The sequence below is a fragment of the Enoplosus armatus genome, chromosome 11, assembly GCF_043641665.1.
Source record: "Enoplosus armatus isolate fEnoArm2 chromosome 11, fEnoArm2.hap1, whole genome shotgun sequence".
NCBI classification, from domain to species: Eukaryota; Metazoa; Chordata; class Actinopteri; order Centrarchiformes; family Enoplosidae; genus Enoplosus; species Enoplosus armatus.
In genome coordinates this window covers 19,457,629-19,473,608 of record NC_092190.1, presented here as the reverse complement: position 1 = coordinate 19,473,608, position 15,980 = coordinate 19,457,629, and the positions used below count along the sequence as shown (strand labels likewise).

Sequence of the window (15,980 nt, the reverse complement as noted above, 5' to 3'; positions counted from 1 at the left end):
CATCTGTGTGTCCTGTAGCTCTTTCACAGTGTGAGCCAGTGATAGGAGAGCGTCCTCCCTCCCTTCCTTCCTTCCTTCTGCATGGCTTCATCTCTGCGTTCCTCTCGCTGGTCCATTCGCTCTGTTTCCCCAGCTGACAGTGCCGCAGCTGGCATCAGTGTGCATGCGTCAGTATGCATGCTTGCCTGTGCTCATGCATGCATTTGTGGCTGTGTGTGTGCCCGTACTTGTGCATCTGTGCCTGATAATGTGTGTATGTGGTTGTTCTGTTGCCAGTCAGAATGTATATTGATCGCACCAGAACGACCTACAGTATAACCAGCGCCACACCATGTTGGATATTACCTGCTAGCTGTCAGCCACTGGATTCTACATTTCCTGTAATGCAGCTCAGCAGCATCCCTTTGATAGGTCCTGCCTGCCTGAAATGCCCACATTTTTCAAACTCCACGTTTGTGACAGAGGCCAGGGTTTCCCCCAGGAAATTGTGAGTGGAGGTGGTGAGCACCGTCACCTGCTGCACTGACTCAGGCAGATGCTGATGCATCTCTTATTGTGATGAGTTTAGTTACTAAATGACGACATAAACAATTGCCACACTCATTATGTATGCTGCTAACGCCTCTGCCCTTTTCATATGTAGGCTAATGCTGCTTTATTTCACAATAGTGTCATTTCTTCTGACATTAGTGGAGGCTGTCTTAATTTCAGGCGAGGTTGTGTGCAGCTGGAATATTTCTGTACTTAAGCTTCTCTTCATTAATATTTTAACATACGTCTTCGATGCTCCTGAAGTCATCAGCCAGACCTTCTAAGGTGTCATGTCAAAAAATGGACGTGTGCCCATTGACTTGTGGTTGAAGCACATGTCTCTGTCAAGCACTTGGACTCGTGTTATGTGACCACCACAAGCGCAGTTGCATGTGATAAAACATTTAATTTCCTGCTTGGTGCAGTAATGTGAAGTGTAGACACATGGTGGTATTACAATGAAACAAGTGAAATCTTTAGAAATTATAGGTTATCAGAGATTAGCAAAAATGTGTCATCATGCACCCTGATATTTAAGAATGATTAATATTAATCTTAGATAGAGATAGATAGAAGATACACATATATCCATCATGGATGTCCCATGTTTCCCTCACATCATATGACCCTGCTTCAGAAATGTTTCTCTTCCTCAATTAGGACTGTTTCTGTACTTTCTGTGCTTCATATTCAGTTTAGTGAGAATAACGTGTTTAAGATGCTATCATACAACATATTTTATATTCTACTTTATATATTTTATATTTTATATACTCCTAAAATAATAAACTACTACTTCTAATTTAATATACTATGTGTATATTAAAACCACTTGTTAAAGATGTAACAATCTAGACTCCTTGGACTTATAACTCAGTCAAATGTGAACACACAGACATGATACACATGATAGACATGATATTTTGTGTGTGCAGCTTGAATGTCTGAAGGTTAGAAGTCGGGCTGTTGCTGCTGTTAGCGGTGGCCTGAAGTATACATGTGTATGTGTGAGTATGTACACAGTGTGCACAGCATATGCCAGTGGTCATGGAGGTTTGTGCTGATGTGTAGTGACAAGCAGCTCAGACACACAGAGAGCCCTCAATATATACTATATACACACACAAATACGCTCACACAGAGCCATCGTTATAAATACAGCAGCTCTTGATGACGGGGCCATGACCCTTGTGAGGTTATTATGTCTCCTGTCAAGATGGATCACCAAAGAATAAGAAAAAGCAGGGGGTGGACAGAAAGGGCGCAACTCCCACTGCAATGGCATATGTTACCCAACAAAATATTTAAAATAATTAAAAACACTGCTGTAACTACGCAAAAACAAAAAGAGCTGGTATGTGCGTATACTTGGTCGCTCAGATGGAGCATTTTGTCTCTCACCTTCTGGTATTGAGAACAAATGGAAAGTCCATCTTTTGATATACAATTATTTTACATGAAGCACCTCTAAGCTCACTAACGAACCCATACAAAAAACAAAGTATAAAATAAAATACAATGCTGTGTTATGGTGGGTTATGAGCCGGTTATGAGACTATTTTTTGGCCAGACGCAGTAACTTCCTGGAGTTTGTGTCCGTTTGTAAGGCTACCAGGCAACCAGTGAAGACTTCAGCAAAATGGCAAGAAAGTGAAAATTGTAGTGAAGATTAAAATAGTGGAAATTTCATAAGTGCGTCCACATGTCAAACCAGGCAGCTGAAAGGACTAGATATCCTGATTGTTGGTTTTTACTAACTTTTTAGCATTATTTCTGCTGTCGAAGATCACATACAGCCACATTTTGAAACAATGAAGCATGGATGGTTGCAAACAACACTGAGTTCTTTTTTTCTCGTTTTATTTCATTATATAGAGGCGTGTGAGTGTTTTAGTGCGAGGCTACTATATAGTTTCCACATCCCCTGCTAGGGAATCTGCTGCTTGCCTACTCATTGACATTCTTTTCACATGAAGCAGTCAGTCTTTGCTGCTTTGCTGTGCTTGCACAGGCTTGCCTTACTGTGTGGCTGCCTTCTCTAAGACAGCGGGGTAAAAAGTAAAGCATGTCGTACTGTACATTGGCTTATTGTGTTCTTTGCAGAAGGACTGAGCCTTTCCCAAAGGGCGTTTTCTTACCTCAGCACACCTAAATAAGTATAGTACGTGTACATCAATGGTTGTCCATTTCTTTTTCCATCCTACTCTTTTGCGTTTTCACCTCTTCTTTCTCCCACTCATCGTTGTCTCCTCTGTGCTGTGTGTTTGGTTGTTGCAGATCCTGGTAGGAGCGTGATGAGCGCGCGCTTCCGCTTGCCTGCTGGCAGATCCTACAATGTCCGGGCGACGGAGCTGGAGCGAGACAGGCAGCACACACAGGTTGTGTGCAACGTACTGCTGCTGGACAACACTGTCCAGGCGTTCAAAGTCAGCGTAAGTACCTGGTCCTGGTCTATATATATATCTGACTTTATATTTTAATGAATCAAATCAATGGCCTTTAAATGCCTGATACATGATACATGATACACATTTTTAGATTCAGTCTGACTTATACAAGAATGTTTTATTTCTGATGTAATTGTATGTATTTTTTTTTTTTTTTTTTACAGTTATCGCAATAGAATAAACAAATAGTGCAACATTTAGCCACATTTCTATATAAAACCCTTTAATTTGTATGTGTGAAGGAACATGCACCTGTTTCCCCTCTCAGTTAAATCAGTTTATATCTGCTCAGCTAACAGTATTTGATTATATCAAAGTATAATACTCTCATTTTGGACAACAGTATGAAGAATACTTAACATTGCTCTACAGAAATAGAACTATACAGGAAGTATGTATATTCATGGAATGTGTTTTTTTTATTGAAGTTTTTACAAACACAGAGAGGACATGCAAAGTAAAACTAAATGCTGAACCTCTGTGCTGCCCTGTGGCCTGTTACTGCCTGTGTGTGTGTTTCTGTCTCACTCCTGGTCCTGCTTCTCCTTCTGCTTCTCCTTCTGCTTCTCCTTCTCCTGCTCTTTGTATTTGCGGCGGTGTTTTGGAGTGACAGACTTCTTGAATCGCCTCCACAAAGAAGGCTTCTTCTGTGTGTCCTGGACCTTCTCTGGAGCGCCGACCTCTTTGATAACCTCAGCGCACTCCTTCAGGTGGATCAGCTCGCACATTTGGATCTTCATCTGATTCGTGAGCACCTCCTCCTTTTTCTCCAGCGCCTGATTGGCCTCTTCCTGCTCTTTCAATTCGGAGTCATTTCCTGCAGCTGCCTCTTTAAGTCCTCCAGCTGCTTAGAAGTCACCTCTTCTCTACAGGCGTCTTTCTGCTTCATCCCCTCCATCTCCTGCTCAAGGTCTCCTTTTCCGGCTGTCAGCCTCTCAACCAGTTTCAGGTCCTTGGAGACTCCATCCTTGAACTGAAGCCTGAATCTCTCTGGTCCTGTCATGGGGACATGAGACTGAATCAGATAGTTTCTACCTGCAGCAAGACTTTCCATCTCTTTATGATCCCCTATGAGCTCCTCTTTGAGTTACTCAGTGGTAGTTGACTCATCCACAGTCTCAGCTGGTATCGATCTGGAGGATTCTTTGAGCCTCTGTACCTCCATCTCATGCTTGACTCTCAAGCGGGACTCCTTCGCCAGTGTCGTCTCTGATGCCCAGAACCTGCTCCACGCGATGGCTCTGTTGTGCTCCGCCATCATCCTCATTTCTTTTTCCCGCTTTAGATAATAGTGGGTTTCCTGCAGGCGCCTTTTCTGACTCCTCACTTCATTCCAGTGGTATTGTGGTGGCCGTCTTGCCCACACTGGATGAGTTGAGGCCTGGGACTGGAGCTCCTTGTGGACATCCTCCATCGCTTGGTGGCGAGCTCCTTGTTCTCACTTCGATTGCTGCTGCTGTTATTGAGTTCGGCTATCATCTCCTCTTGCCTCTTTAGCAGAGCCTTGATTTTCATTTCGGGTCAAGTTTGCGGGAAGTGATGGTTCTTCCATTTCTGTTTAATGAAGACTTAATAGAAGTCAGTCTCTTGTTTGTGAAGTGTTTTCAGTACTTGTTGTTAACTCACCAGCCTTGTGCACAGATTCGGCTTTGGTGAGTTCCAAATTTTTTTTTTCCTTTTATTTTTGCCAACATGCTATTTACATCCTATTTTTGTACAGTGTTTTCCCACATGGCTAATAACTATAAAAACTATAATAGACTAATTAAAGTCACAGTCTGTGATCCAAATGTGAACAAAATGGCCGTCCCGTCATCAACATTCAACACCACCAAATTAAAACCTGCTGTCAACCCCACACTGATCCACAGTTCTAACACACTGACGTGAAAGAACACAAAAACTATGTTAAAATTAAAGTCAATGATGTTTTCTTCAGTGGCAAATATTGTACTTCACTACAGTTATTTTAAAGCTTGTTACTTTTCAGATTTTATATGTAAAACAAATGTTCAGTTTATAAAACATTATTTATTGTTGTATAATAACACTGAAAGGTGCTTCCTGCATACAAGTATGTTTACTTCAGATACTTTCAGTACATGTTGCTGATAATAATTCTGTACTTTTACTTTAATAAGATGTTTACCTTAAACCTTTAACCCAGCTGATGAAAACTCCATCCAATTTAATTTGAAATACAAACAAAACTATACATGAATGCTCATTAAGCCATGGAGTGAGGATTAAATGAGTGAGCCTTCAAAGAATCATACATGAACCCAAGCAAACCCCCAAAAAGGAAAAGCAAGAAATGAGAGCACCCATATTGCACCTCCTCCTCCTCCCCCCCCTCTCACAACTCCCTCCACTTCTCCCATTACTGTCAAGTTCCCCTCCAGCCCACCTCAAATTAACTGTGTGTGTGTGTGTGTGTGTGTGTGTGTGTGTGTGTGTGTGTGTGGAGTATGTTTTGCCCAAGATCAGGTGACGAGTTGGCTTGTGACGGCTGTTACTGTCGTCTGTCACTCTGTGATCACACATTTCCTTTCCTTCTCTCTCTCTCTGTCTCTCTCTGTCTCTCTCTTTCTGTCTCTCTGTCTCTCTCTGTCTGTCTCTCTGTCTGTCTCTCTGTCTGTCTCTCTGTCACCATGTGTTTGATCAGAGTTATGACAGTACGAGTAGGGAAATTCCCTTTGTGAGTCAGAAAATGCCATTACTCTAATAACATCCCCTCTGACAGATCACATCCTGTTGGTTTTTAAGTGTGTGTGTGTCTGTGAGCTCAGGGGGTGCATGCGTGTGAGTACATGTACATGCATGTACATGCATGTGCATATGTATATCTATCAAGCGAAACACACAAATATGCACATTACGACTGTGCCATTCAGAGTACTTGCATAACAGCAAAATTCGTTTTTCTTTCGTTCTGAGAGAGAAACGGCTGATGAGAGAGAAGAAAAAACTTGTAGCTGGTCGGTCTAACTTCCTGACACTCGTCACTGTTCTGCTCTTTCTGCAGTAACCACCAAAAGGACTTGAGATTTACATTTCGCGTGTGAACCATTCGGAAGAATTCCTGTGAAGTTTTATGAAGTCCACAATGATTCAACCAAAAGACCAGTGAACTTCAATTTGCACCATACATCACTTTCCCCTCATGGTGTAACAACCTGTCCTGAAATGTGTTCATGAATTCCAAAGTAAATAAAAGACTTAATCTGATTAAATGATAATAATGAAAATATATCATAAAATCTCTCCTCTCCATGTTCTTTCTTTACATTTCTCCCTGCACACATTCTCTCTCTCTCTCTCTCTCTCTCTCTCTCTCTCTGTTTCCTGCTCCAGACTACCCCCCATTCCCCCCCCTCCCTGTCTCTTGCTGAATGAATGACTCGGTCTCTGTCAGTCTCTCTGTCAGTGTCATTGATCAGACCCCTGCAGCAGCAGTGACTTCCTGGAAAGACGAGCCATCCTCGGAGCAACAATACTTCTATTGATCCTCTCCCTGGCCGACTGGCCTTGATTCTAGCGGAGAGTGAAAATCCAGAAGCAGTCACTTATTGTCATGGGAACCGAAGCGCTCGTGGTGCTGGGGGTGGGGGGGGGGGTGTACATGAGGGCTCATACTGCTGTTTTTATAGATGGGAAGTCTTTGGCTGAAACGATACGAGTGTTAAGAAGAATCCGGTGTAGCTTGAAAGCTTGATAGATGATGAGAAATTAAAAAGCCCAGCCCACTACTGACCAACCTCTCTACAAATACAAAAGCAGGGTCAGAAGCAGGATTTATTCAGAGTAAAGAGACATGCAGCAGTAACCATAGTAACCTCTACACACCACGTAAACATTCAGCTGTCTGCAAGAGCTATTGATAATCAAGTAGCTCTTATTAATGAGCAAGTAAAAGCAGCAAGAGGCAAAGGATGAAAAAACCTGCAGGACAGCTTTATTGCTGAATGAGATACGACTGGGGGATTTTTTTCTAAACGATTCTAATTTTGCTTTTAATTTTGAGGACAGGGTTTACGTCCTGTCTCACGCTTCAAGTCGGCATGGATTGCATCAGTGTTTAGTGGAGAACATGCTCTTTCCCTAACTTTAACCGAGTACTTTGAATGGCCTTAATCTAACCATAAAAAGTACACATTGCCACAAGCGGTGGCAGCGGCATGTTAGAGAGGAAGGTTTCATTTAACCAAAGTGTTACACAAGAAATAACTCAGTGGTTCTCCTAAGCAATGTAAAGACCATGGCAATGTGTTGCTGTCTGAAAACAGCTCTGACACCTGACACCTGCGTTTTAGTACAGATAGTAAAGTAAAAGCCATATAGTGAAGTCAGGCTCTCTCCAGCACAGCACTACAGACGTTAGCTTGACATTTTTTCCACTCCATATATCTCTTTCCCATTAGTTGACCAGCGACCCATCATCCCAGACACTTGTTCTTTTAGAACAGTCCTAATAACAAATGCTCCGTCAGTTAGCGTGCCGTCTCTGCGACTGGGTGAGCCAAAATATAGACTGCAGCTGCTCTGTTTTTGTAAAATTATTTTAATTATGTGTTTCGATTTAGAATTTGTGTGAAAACTGTGGAGAATGGCTCAGCATATTTGTGTTTTGTGCTGTGGGACGGGTGTGGCTGTGGGAGCTTTCTGTTAGCTTAGCTCCCTCTCTATCCAGAAATGGGGAGGTATGTGCGGGTGGAATATACTGTGTGTGTGCCTCTTAAGTTATTGCTTCCATATATTTTTGTCTGTATCCATGAATATATGTAACATTAAGTTGTTTTCATAGATGAAGTCTAAAGAGACGAGCTTTTGAGAACCTCATCACAAGGTGCATTTAGCAGCTGTTCGGGGGTCTTTCTTGCCCAGTTGGAATTGTCGATGTGATCACTACAATTTAATCAAGATCAATCATTTAATCACTAAACAGATCTTGTAGTGAGATTTTTTTTCTCTCAACTGCCGTTTCCATGAACCGTTTTCTGATAAACTGATCAAGTAAAAGTCCCTGGTTACAAATATCAGTGAGCTAGCTAAGATGTGAGTGTAGTTAAGTGATACTGATATTTTGCAGCCTTGAAAATGTTCACTAGCTGTTAGCGGGCTGTGATTGTCAGGCCTACCTTAAAAAACAACATTCATGTAGCCTGGCTGTGTGACACAGGTGCTGTTTTTTGCATGTAAATGTGCGTGTGTTGAGAGTATGTGGGTTGATATTGTTTTATAGGAGTTTTTTTGTAGGGGTGTGTGTGTTTTGAACACAGAGAGAGTAAGACAGAGGTAGATGTGAATGACTCCTCCTTCATGTAGTTCTCTTCCTGTCTGAACACGCTTCCTCACGCATTCCTGAATTTCCACTGTTCTCCAACACAAACACGTACACGCAGCACATTCAGCTGTTTCCTGTGGAAGGAAAGAAATAAGGAGGGAAATAAATGTGTCACATTTTGTGTTTTTTTTTTTTTTTGTTAACCTGCCATAAAAAACATTGGGATTTTCCCTCAGCCTATCCAGTGTGATTGATGTTTGCGGTCTTTTCCCTTCTAACACTTGAGATAAACCCTCGGGGTGAAAAACTTATCAGAGCATCACACTCTCTCTCTCTCTCTCAGCTGGTCTCTTGTGCTCTGATTGTGCTCTATCACCGCTCGTCGCCCTCTTCTCTCCTTGCTCTCACGCACACAGACACTATTTCAGTCAGTGGTGCTGCTGCACTGATGAAGATCAACACAAAGAGTGTTTGTCTCTCACAATCGCATCGTCAATCACTCTTTTTCTCTGTCTCCCTGCTCGCTCTCTCTTTTTCTCTCTGTGCCTCTATGACTCTCTGTCTTCCTCTCACTTTCTCTCAGTCGTCTGTTGTTCTACCATCTCTCTCTTCATCTTTGTTGGTCTCTCCTTTAGTATGTGTTGTGTGACTCTTTCTTCTCTCGCTGAGTATCTAGCCCATGAGCTATCCTCAGTATGGTCTTCACTGCTGTAGTTTGTGGTGTAGAAGAAAGAATGTGTGAAAGTGAGTGTGGACATGTTCCCGACTCAGTTTTAACAATGTATGGCTGTTTTACTCCTGCAGTGGCTGTGCAATCGTACATTTGGCTCGCATGCTTGTAGAATACCAGAAGAGGCACGCACACACACACACACACACACACACACACACACACACACACACACACACACACACACACACACAGTGGCAATGGGTTTCCTGGGAGCACAGTATAAAAAGTGCACAGAGGGATCCCACATCCAGCTTGAAAAGCTGCTTCATACAAAGGAGAAGCGGTACACGCACACACACAGGCACAGTCTCTGAATAGCCTTACATGGAGAAACATCATAATGGAGGCTTGCATGTTTTTTCACTTCCTCCTTCTCTGTTTGACCCCAGTTTGCAAATCGGCCACTTTGTTAAATCATTCCACTTTTCGGTTACTTTGTTAATCCAACAGCCTGTTAATGATGTCGCCAGTTTGTCTCTGAGTCAGTGTGTGTGACATTTTGTCACGTATATTGTCAACTAGACAGCCCCGAGTGTCTGTAAACAGCTAGTCGGATCATTTCTGATCGCTTTCAAACAGCTGTTATTTTTTTAAAAGCTGATTCCCTATTAAAAAGCGTGGTTGGTTGGTTTGACACTGTTTTTTCAAGCGGCGGCACCAAGTTAAGAATCTTAAGAAATGAATCACCTGACAATCAGACGACAAGAGACCTCATGACAGTCAAGTGTGAGCTTTTTTGGGTCTGCTTTTCTTGACCACAGCACAACGCAACGTTTCAGATGTAGTCAACTTTTTTTTTTGTAGTCAGCATAGTGTGGATGTGAAAAAGATGTACATTTTCAAATTCAGCCGACTTGGTGTGGACACGTCCTGAGAGACTGTCCATTTCAACAGACAGCAGTTTGAGATTTGTTGTACTGAGATGTACGTGTTTTTAACAGATTTATTCATTTCCTTATCATTCAAACGTGACACTAAAGCTGTAGGGAAGTGAGCAAGAAGGAAGGAAAGCATCTCAGAGGGTATCAGAGTTGACTCACACTTAACGAGGCTCGCCAGCAGACGCACACACACACATTCACATTCACACAAACGGAGTGTTAAAAGACTGCCGGTGATCCTAGAGGGCTGCCATGTCAACATGTCAACTATCAACCCCTGAACAACCCCCCCCCCCCACACACACACTCACACACTCTTTACTCACACATGCTGGACAGTAAAAGTGTGTCACCAGGATAAAGGGGAGAGGTGGACGAGCAGTAACTGTGTGTGGGAGCTCTGATGGAGTTACACACTCACACCCTCCCTTCTCTCCCTCCTTCTCTCAAAGTGGCGGCAGGATCAGGTGTGAGTTTCTGCTCCACTTGTGGTCCCACAGTTTATCCTCTCGCCCTTCCTACTCTCTCATGAAACAATGCGATATTAATGATCTGTTTAATAAATGATTCCTCACCCCCTTCCCCCCCCCCAGCCTTTCATCCCTCTCACCCTCCCTCTCGGCGCTTTAGCTGAATTCAAGAAGCAGCACTGAGCACTTCCTGTCCAAAACCTTCGCAGTAGGCTTCTGAAAGCAGAACTCACAGAAGACTTGAAGTTACTTAACTATGTGAAAAAGTATGGTCATTGATTTACTCGAAAGAAATTGCCACCCTGAACTCTCGGCCTCTTTCTCGAAACGTTCCTCTTTCCACGCCTCTCCCTGATGCAAGCTCGACCACAGACAGACAGTGGTTTCAGTGTTGAAGTTTGTCAGTTCTTTCTTTCTTTTTTCTTTTATCACGGTGCTTTAGGTTTGTTTGTTTTTTTCCAGTGCCAAGTGTTCCTCAGTAGTAAACTTCTGACAGTCTTCATCAAATAACTGCCCGCACATTGTGTTTGTTTTCATAGACTTATTTATCTCCATTAGTTAAAGGGAGCAGAAAGTTGAATTGCTGTGAAAATGTAACAATGAGTCTTCACTTCTTGGCTGCGGCTTTTCACACGTCTCTTTCCTATAAGTGAATGACATATTTATATTGTTTAATCAGTGATTTTCTTCATGAATGGTAATCATATGGTGAATGGTTTGATCAGATGCTTACCCAATAACCCAGGTCCCCAAATGTTGTTTTCTTGAAGACAGCTGGTGAACGTAGGGAACTGAGATCACATTTAGACAAGCTGCATTTAAAATGAATTAATGAGGAAAAAGAAAAGATAATTCACAGGTTTAAGTAGCCGAAACTTTTTTGAAGGAGTGATACATTTAACGGTGTTTTTATATGTTTTATTTGTGTTATATTTAGGACTTTATAACGTTGCTCCAATGCTTGCTTACACGGTCGTTGAGCAAACCATGTAGCAAGGTAAATATACGACAATAGCCCACAGGCACACATCAACTTAATCCCTTATACATGTTCTTACCCATGTGGTTGGAAAGCTATTAAATAAGGCTTAAACATGGATGAATCACACATGAATCTTGACTTGGTGAAATGTTTCTGTAGCAGTGTTAAATAATTTAGATGTCTGTGAAGGGAAAAGGGGGTTTCTTTGTGTGAGGAGCACCAGTCTTCTCTACAGTATGGCACAGGATATGGTTTAATCGGTTCCCCTCTCATTCATGTGCCATCGCTGTTTCTCCTGTGACCTTTCACCAAGGAGTCCAGCAAAGAGGCGAGGACGTGATTCAGAGATGCGTCCCCAGTCGTCCCTTCCTTCCTCCTTCTTCCTCCTTTTTTTTTCACTGTGGAAACAATGAGCAAACAAATCCTGACTCATTGTGTGTTTTCTGTCCCTCTCTGTAGAAGTCGGATCATGGCCAGGTGTTGCTGGATGCTGTCTTTAAGCACCTGGAGCTGACTGAGAGAGACTACTTCGGCCTGCATTTGGCTGATGACTCCTTAGATACACCGGTCAGTATGATCTACAGGAGTGTGTGTGTGTGTGTGTGTGTGTGTGTGTGTGTGTGTGTGTGTGTGTGAGAAGGAACGTGACAAGTTGTAGGATGCTCCAGCCATAAAACATGTAGTTGTCTTAATCCATTGTGTTGTGTGGGTGTATTGATTGACATTACATTAACAAAAGGCCATCTTCAAACCTGTGTGTGCATGAGGATACGTGTGTTGTCTGACAAAAGGACTCTAGAGATGCTCTTGATCAGTCACATAAAATCAGATGCATCACGACTGTGTGTAAATAACTATCTAGTATGTGCATTTACTGTATGTCAGCGTGTATAGTATACTGATGCACGTTGTTTGAGTGTTTCTTCCAGGTGTGTGTGTGTGTCTGGCCACTGGTGAATAATTTAGGCTGTGTATTCATGCTGTGGAAGCGTTATGGTGTCTCTAAGTGTCTCTCAATCAATATTTTACAGCGCTGGCTCGATCCCAACAAGCCCATCAGGAAACAGTTAAGAAGTAGGTGAAAAATCCACCACATACCACCTTACCTAACCCGTCCAGGTCATTTTCAAGATTCAACAGAAAGTTGTATAGCCAAGACAGTTAATTGCTTGAATTTCAAGATTTACCGTCTGTTTGAAGCAGCAGTCTGCAGTCCAGCCTCAGTGAGGGTTAAAATCCACACACCACCTCAAGCTAAAGTCTCCAGTCCACCCTGAGTGTGATTTAAGATTCTCATTCTGCCTTCAGCAATGATTAAACTTCATTTCAACTCTTTTTTTTTTCGTCTTTTGTCTTTTCTTAATGATGCGTTATAGAATGTGTAACGTGTAGAACAATTAAGAAGTAGCCCCAGTGAGAAATGCAGTCCTCCTAGAGCAATGATTGAACTGTGTTTCAACCCTGTTTTTATGCTGAGTGACTGATTCATTGAGGAATAACCACAGGGTTTTGTACTTTACACAGTACATGGAGTTAGACTGATGTGTTTATATGAAGCTAGGCTTGCTTATTTTACTCTTTGTATCCTAGTTTGTATCCTGTAACAGTTGGAAAAAAGAAATAGGTATTGGCTTTGGCTTTTCATTACCTGATTAAAACCTTTTAGTTATTTTTTTTTAAGACACTCTCATAGCCTTCCATATACACAGTATCTCATTATCATAATAGAAATGAATATGTCACACATTCTCAGATAAACGTTCCAGTTCTTAGATAAATACATTTAGCACAGCTGAAATTGTTGTCTCAATCGGTCATTTGACTGTTAGAAGACATCCAGTCTTACAGTATAAAAGCTGACATTGCTCTCACAGTTTGTATCCACTCACTGATCTGCCATGTTGTGTTTTCCCCGCTTACTGATCATCATCATTTTTTTCCCAGGAGGCTCTCCCCATAACTTGAGCTTCAGAGTCAAATTCTTTGTGACAGACCCCAATAAACTTCAGGAAGAATACACGCGGTAAGAGTTTTAATAATACAGAGAAAGAGACTGATTGTCACGCACGTAAATGCTCAATATTATCTGATGGAAGGGGGTTCATTTTGGAAAGGTGTTCAGCAGGATTCATACCCACAGTACTCACAGTAATTGTTTCAGTTTGTGATACGAGCGATGATGGGATGGTCCGACTTGTTTCACTACCGAATATGAGACTGGTGTGTTTATGTAGTTTCAGGTTTGCAGTGGAAATGGCTTTGCTTTGTGTGTTACTAAAAAAGAGAACTATTCGGTGTTTTCCCAATTTATTTCTTGTTGTATTCACTCTCAATACTATCAACCGGCAACAGAAACACAAGCCGTCCAGACACAGATCTTCTGGATATTAATTTAGTGTGTAAGTGCCACGCACAGCTGCAAATGCTGTAAATAATGTCCCATCATGCAAGATGGGACATGTAAAGTAAATGCATTTCCTTTCTGTAGATCTTAAGTAAAGAAAGGGTTTTATGAAAAGAGCTTTTTGGATCTAGTCATTACAAATGGATTCCCGGGACCAGAGATTCTCTCGTTGATGCGGGCTCATTAAAGAAAATAAGAAACCGTTTGAAAACAGTGTTTTGTATCAAGGCCATAATGTGGACTCATCAAACATAAGGTCTGCAACACTGCGTTCTGCATAAACAACATGCAGAGGAAGCATCAGAGTGCCATGACGCCTTTTCTGCCTGGTGTTTATTTCAGCCCTCTCAGCCATGGCCTCGCTCCCTGAGCCTCGTCAACACTTTGTATATAGCTCGTAGCTAGCAGTGAATAGTGAGCCTTGGATCTGACATGCTGATCTGATGTATTGTGCATTCAAGTCACGACCGAAACGCACTCCTGATAGCTTTGTCGGACTATGTTTATGACATCGGTGGTGTAGTACACAGCGACACTGGGTTAAACAGTACTGATAACAAGAGCTTGAGTAGGATTCTCACTTATCATATCAGTTTATATATACAGTGTATATTGTATAATATATTTCAATTTTATAGCGTTTTCCAGTACATGACAAGAATAGCTTTTTCTGAAATTAGCCTTATTTCTCTTACGTCAAATGAGCTTTGTTGTAGTACTCATTAAACAAAGGCCTCTGCTAAAGGGTGTCCATTCATTTTACATAACAGACACTTCAATCAGAACTGTCACCATTATAATCTGACCGGCAGGCATCTGTTGGCTGCTTGTCTTTACATCATATAATATCCAATTTAAACAGAGGGAATGGTTCACTGGTCTCTTATCCTAATGCAGTGCATTGTCCCCCCCCCCCCCCCCCCCCCCCCCCCTCAGGTACCAATATTTTCTTCAGATCAAGCAGGATATATTTACTGGAAGGTGAGTGTGTCGTCCTTTGTGTTTTAGATGTTGCTGTATAGACAGAGTGGACAGTTCTGCCTCATTAAGAGCTGCTGTAATAGAACTATTATCATGGCATTAGTATTGGTTGTAGTGGAGAGCGTTAGTGGTCTAAATTCTGCCAAGAGGTGTATGACTGGAGGAAATATGAGTTTATATAGAAACACACCCAACACGCTCAGTATTGTTTTTGTCATTGAAAATAAGTGTCAGTGTTTTTGACTATATCTGTCTGTTTGTGTGTGTCTGTGTGTGTGTGTGTGTGTGTGTTCCTGTGGCTTCCAGATTGCCGTGTCCACACAACACAGCCGCGCTGCTGGCGTCCTATGCTGTTCAATGTAAGTAGTGCTCCCTGGATACATCCACTCTACGTAACAATGGAAAGGCAATTCATTAGGACTCTCTCTTTAGCTGCGCACACTGTTAAATGTAATGACTTCGGTGGCTCCGGTGCATTTGTAGCTGCTGCTCTGAAGCCATTATGATTCAATTAAGCCGCATGGTGTTATTTGATATTATTTGCAGTGATATAAATATTCAATGTGATTGTGGTTTGGTTTTTACTGTTGGGACTAGAAACAGATCCTCTTTATTTTTCCCAATATGGCACAGTGGCAAATGGAAATGTGCTAGAGCATTATTCCTTCCCTATTTATTGAGTAATCAAAACTGAATGCTGAAAGAACAAATTAATAAATGTTTTGGATGTAATGTCCTATTGAATTTAGAGCAAGATGATATTGTTGCCAACAGTATCACCGCTTTCACTACAGAATCCCACATTTTGCTACAGGCATGCAGTTGGCAACCCCAATAAATGATATAGCTGTTTGTTGTTCCTAGCTTACAAATCTGTTCCAACACCTCATGGCCTACATTTTTCCAACACCATTAAAAAAAAACCCCATCTCTTCAGACCTACAGACCAGTGTATGCCAGTGGACGTTCAGCCCCAGCGCTAATCTCATCTACTGTTGTGATTTAGTGTTTGGGTTAAATGCTGACTGGGCCCCTCTGTCATCAGAATAATGACTCCTGACACACTGCTCTGTCTGTCTGTCTCACTCGCTCTTTCCCTTTCACTGCTGCTCTTTGTTTTTATGCCGCCTGTTTTGCCCTCTGTCTGTTTCTTTTTTTTTATCTCTGTTCAGTCTTTCTCATCCCTTTCTGCTTATCCCCCCTTTTCCCCCCTGCACTCATAAACCCCCCTCTCTTATCCCCCTCCCCTCTGCTCTCTTTCTCTTTC

General features: G+C 42.1%; 1 protein-coding gene across 1 annotated transcript in view; it reads left to right on the top strand.

Annotated features, from left to right (window-relative positions):
* The first annotated feature begins 2,825 nt into the window (after positions 1 to 2,825).
* Positions 2,826 to 15,980, top strand: part of ptpn4a (protein tyrosine phosphatase non-receptor type 4a) — a 34,963-nt gene continuing 21,808 nt past the window's right edge. Inside the window, exons 1-6 of the mRNA XM_070914198.1 lie at positions 2,826 to 2,963; positions 11,788 to 11,895; positions 12,360 to 12,402; positions 13,273 to 13,351; positions 14,669 to 14,713; positions 15,020 to 15,072. Of these exons, the coding sequence (XP_070770299.1) occupies positions 2,826 to 2,963; positions 11,788 to 11,895; positions 12,360 to 12,402; positions 13,273 to 13,351; positions 14,669 to 14,713; positions 15,020 to 15,072 (466 nt within the window). The remainder of the gene's footprint in view (positions 2,964 to 11,787; positions 11,896 to 12,359; positions 12,403 to 13,272; positions 13,352 to 14,668; positions 14,714 to 15,019; positions 15,073 to 15,980) is intronic.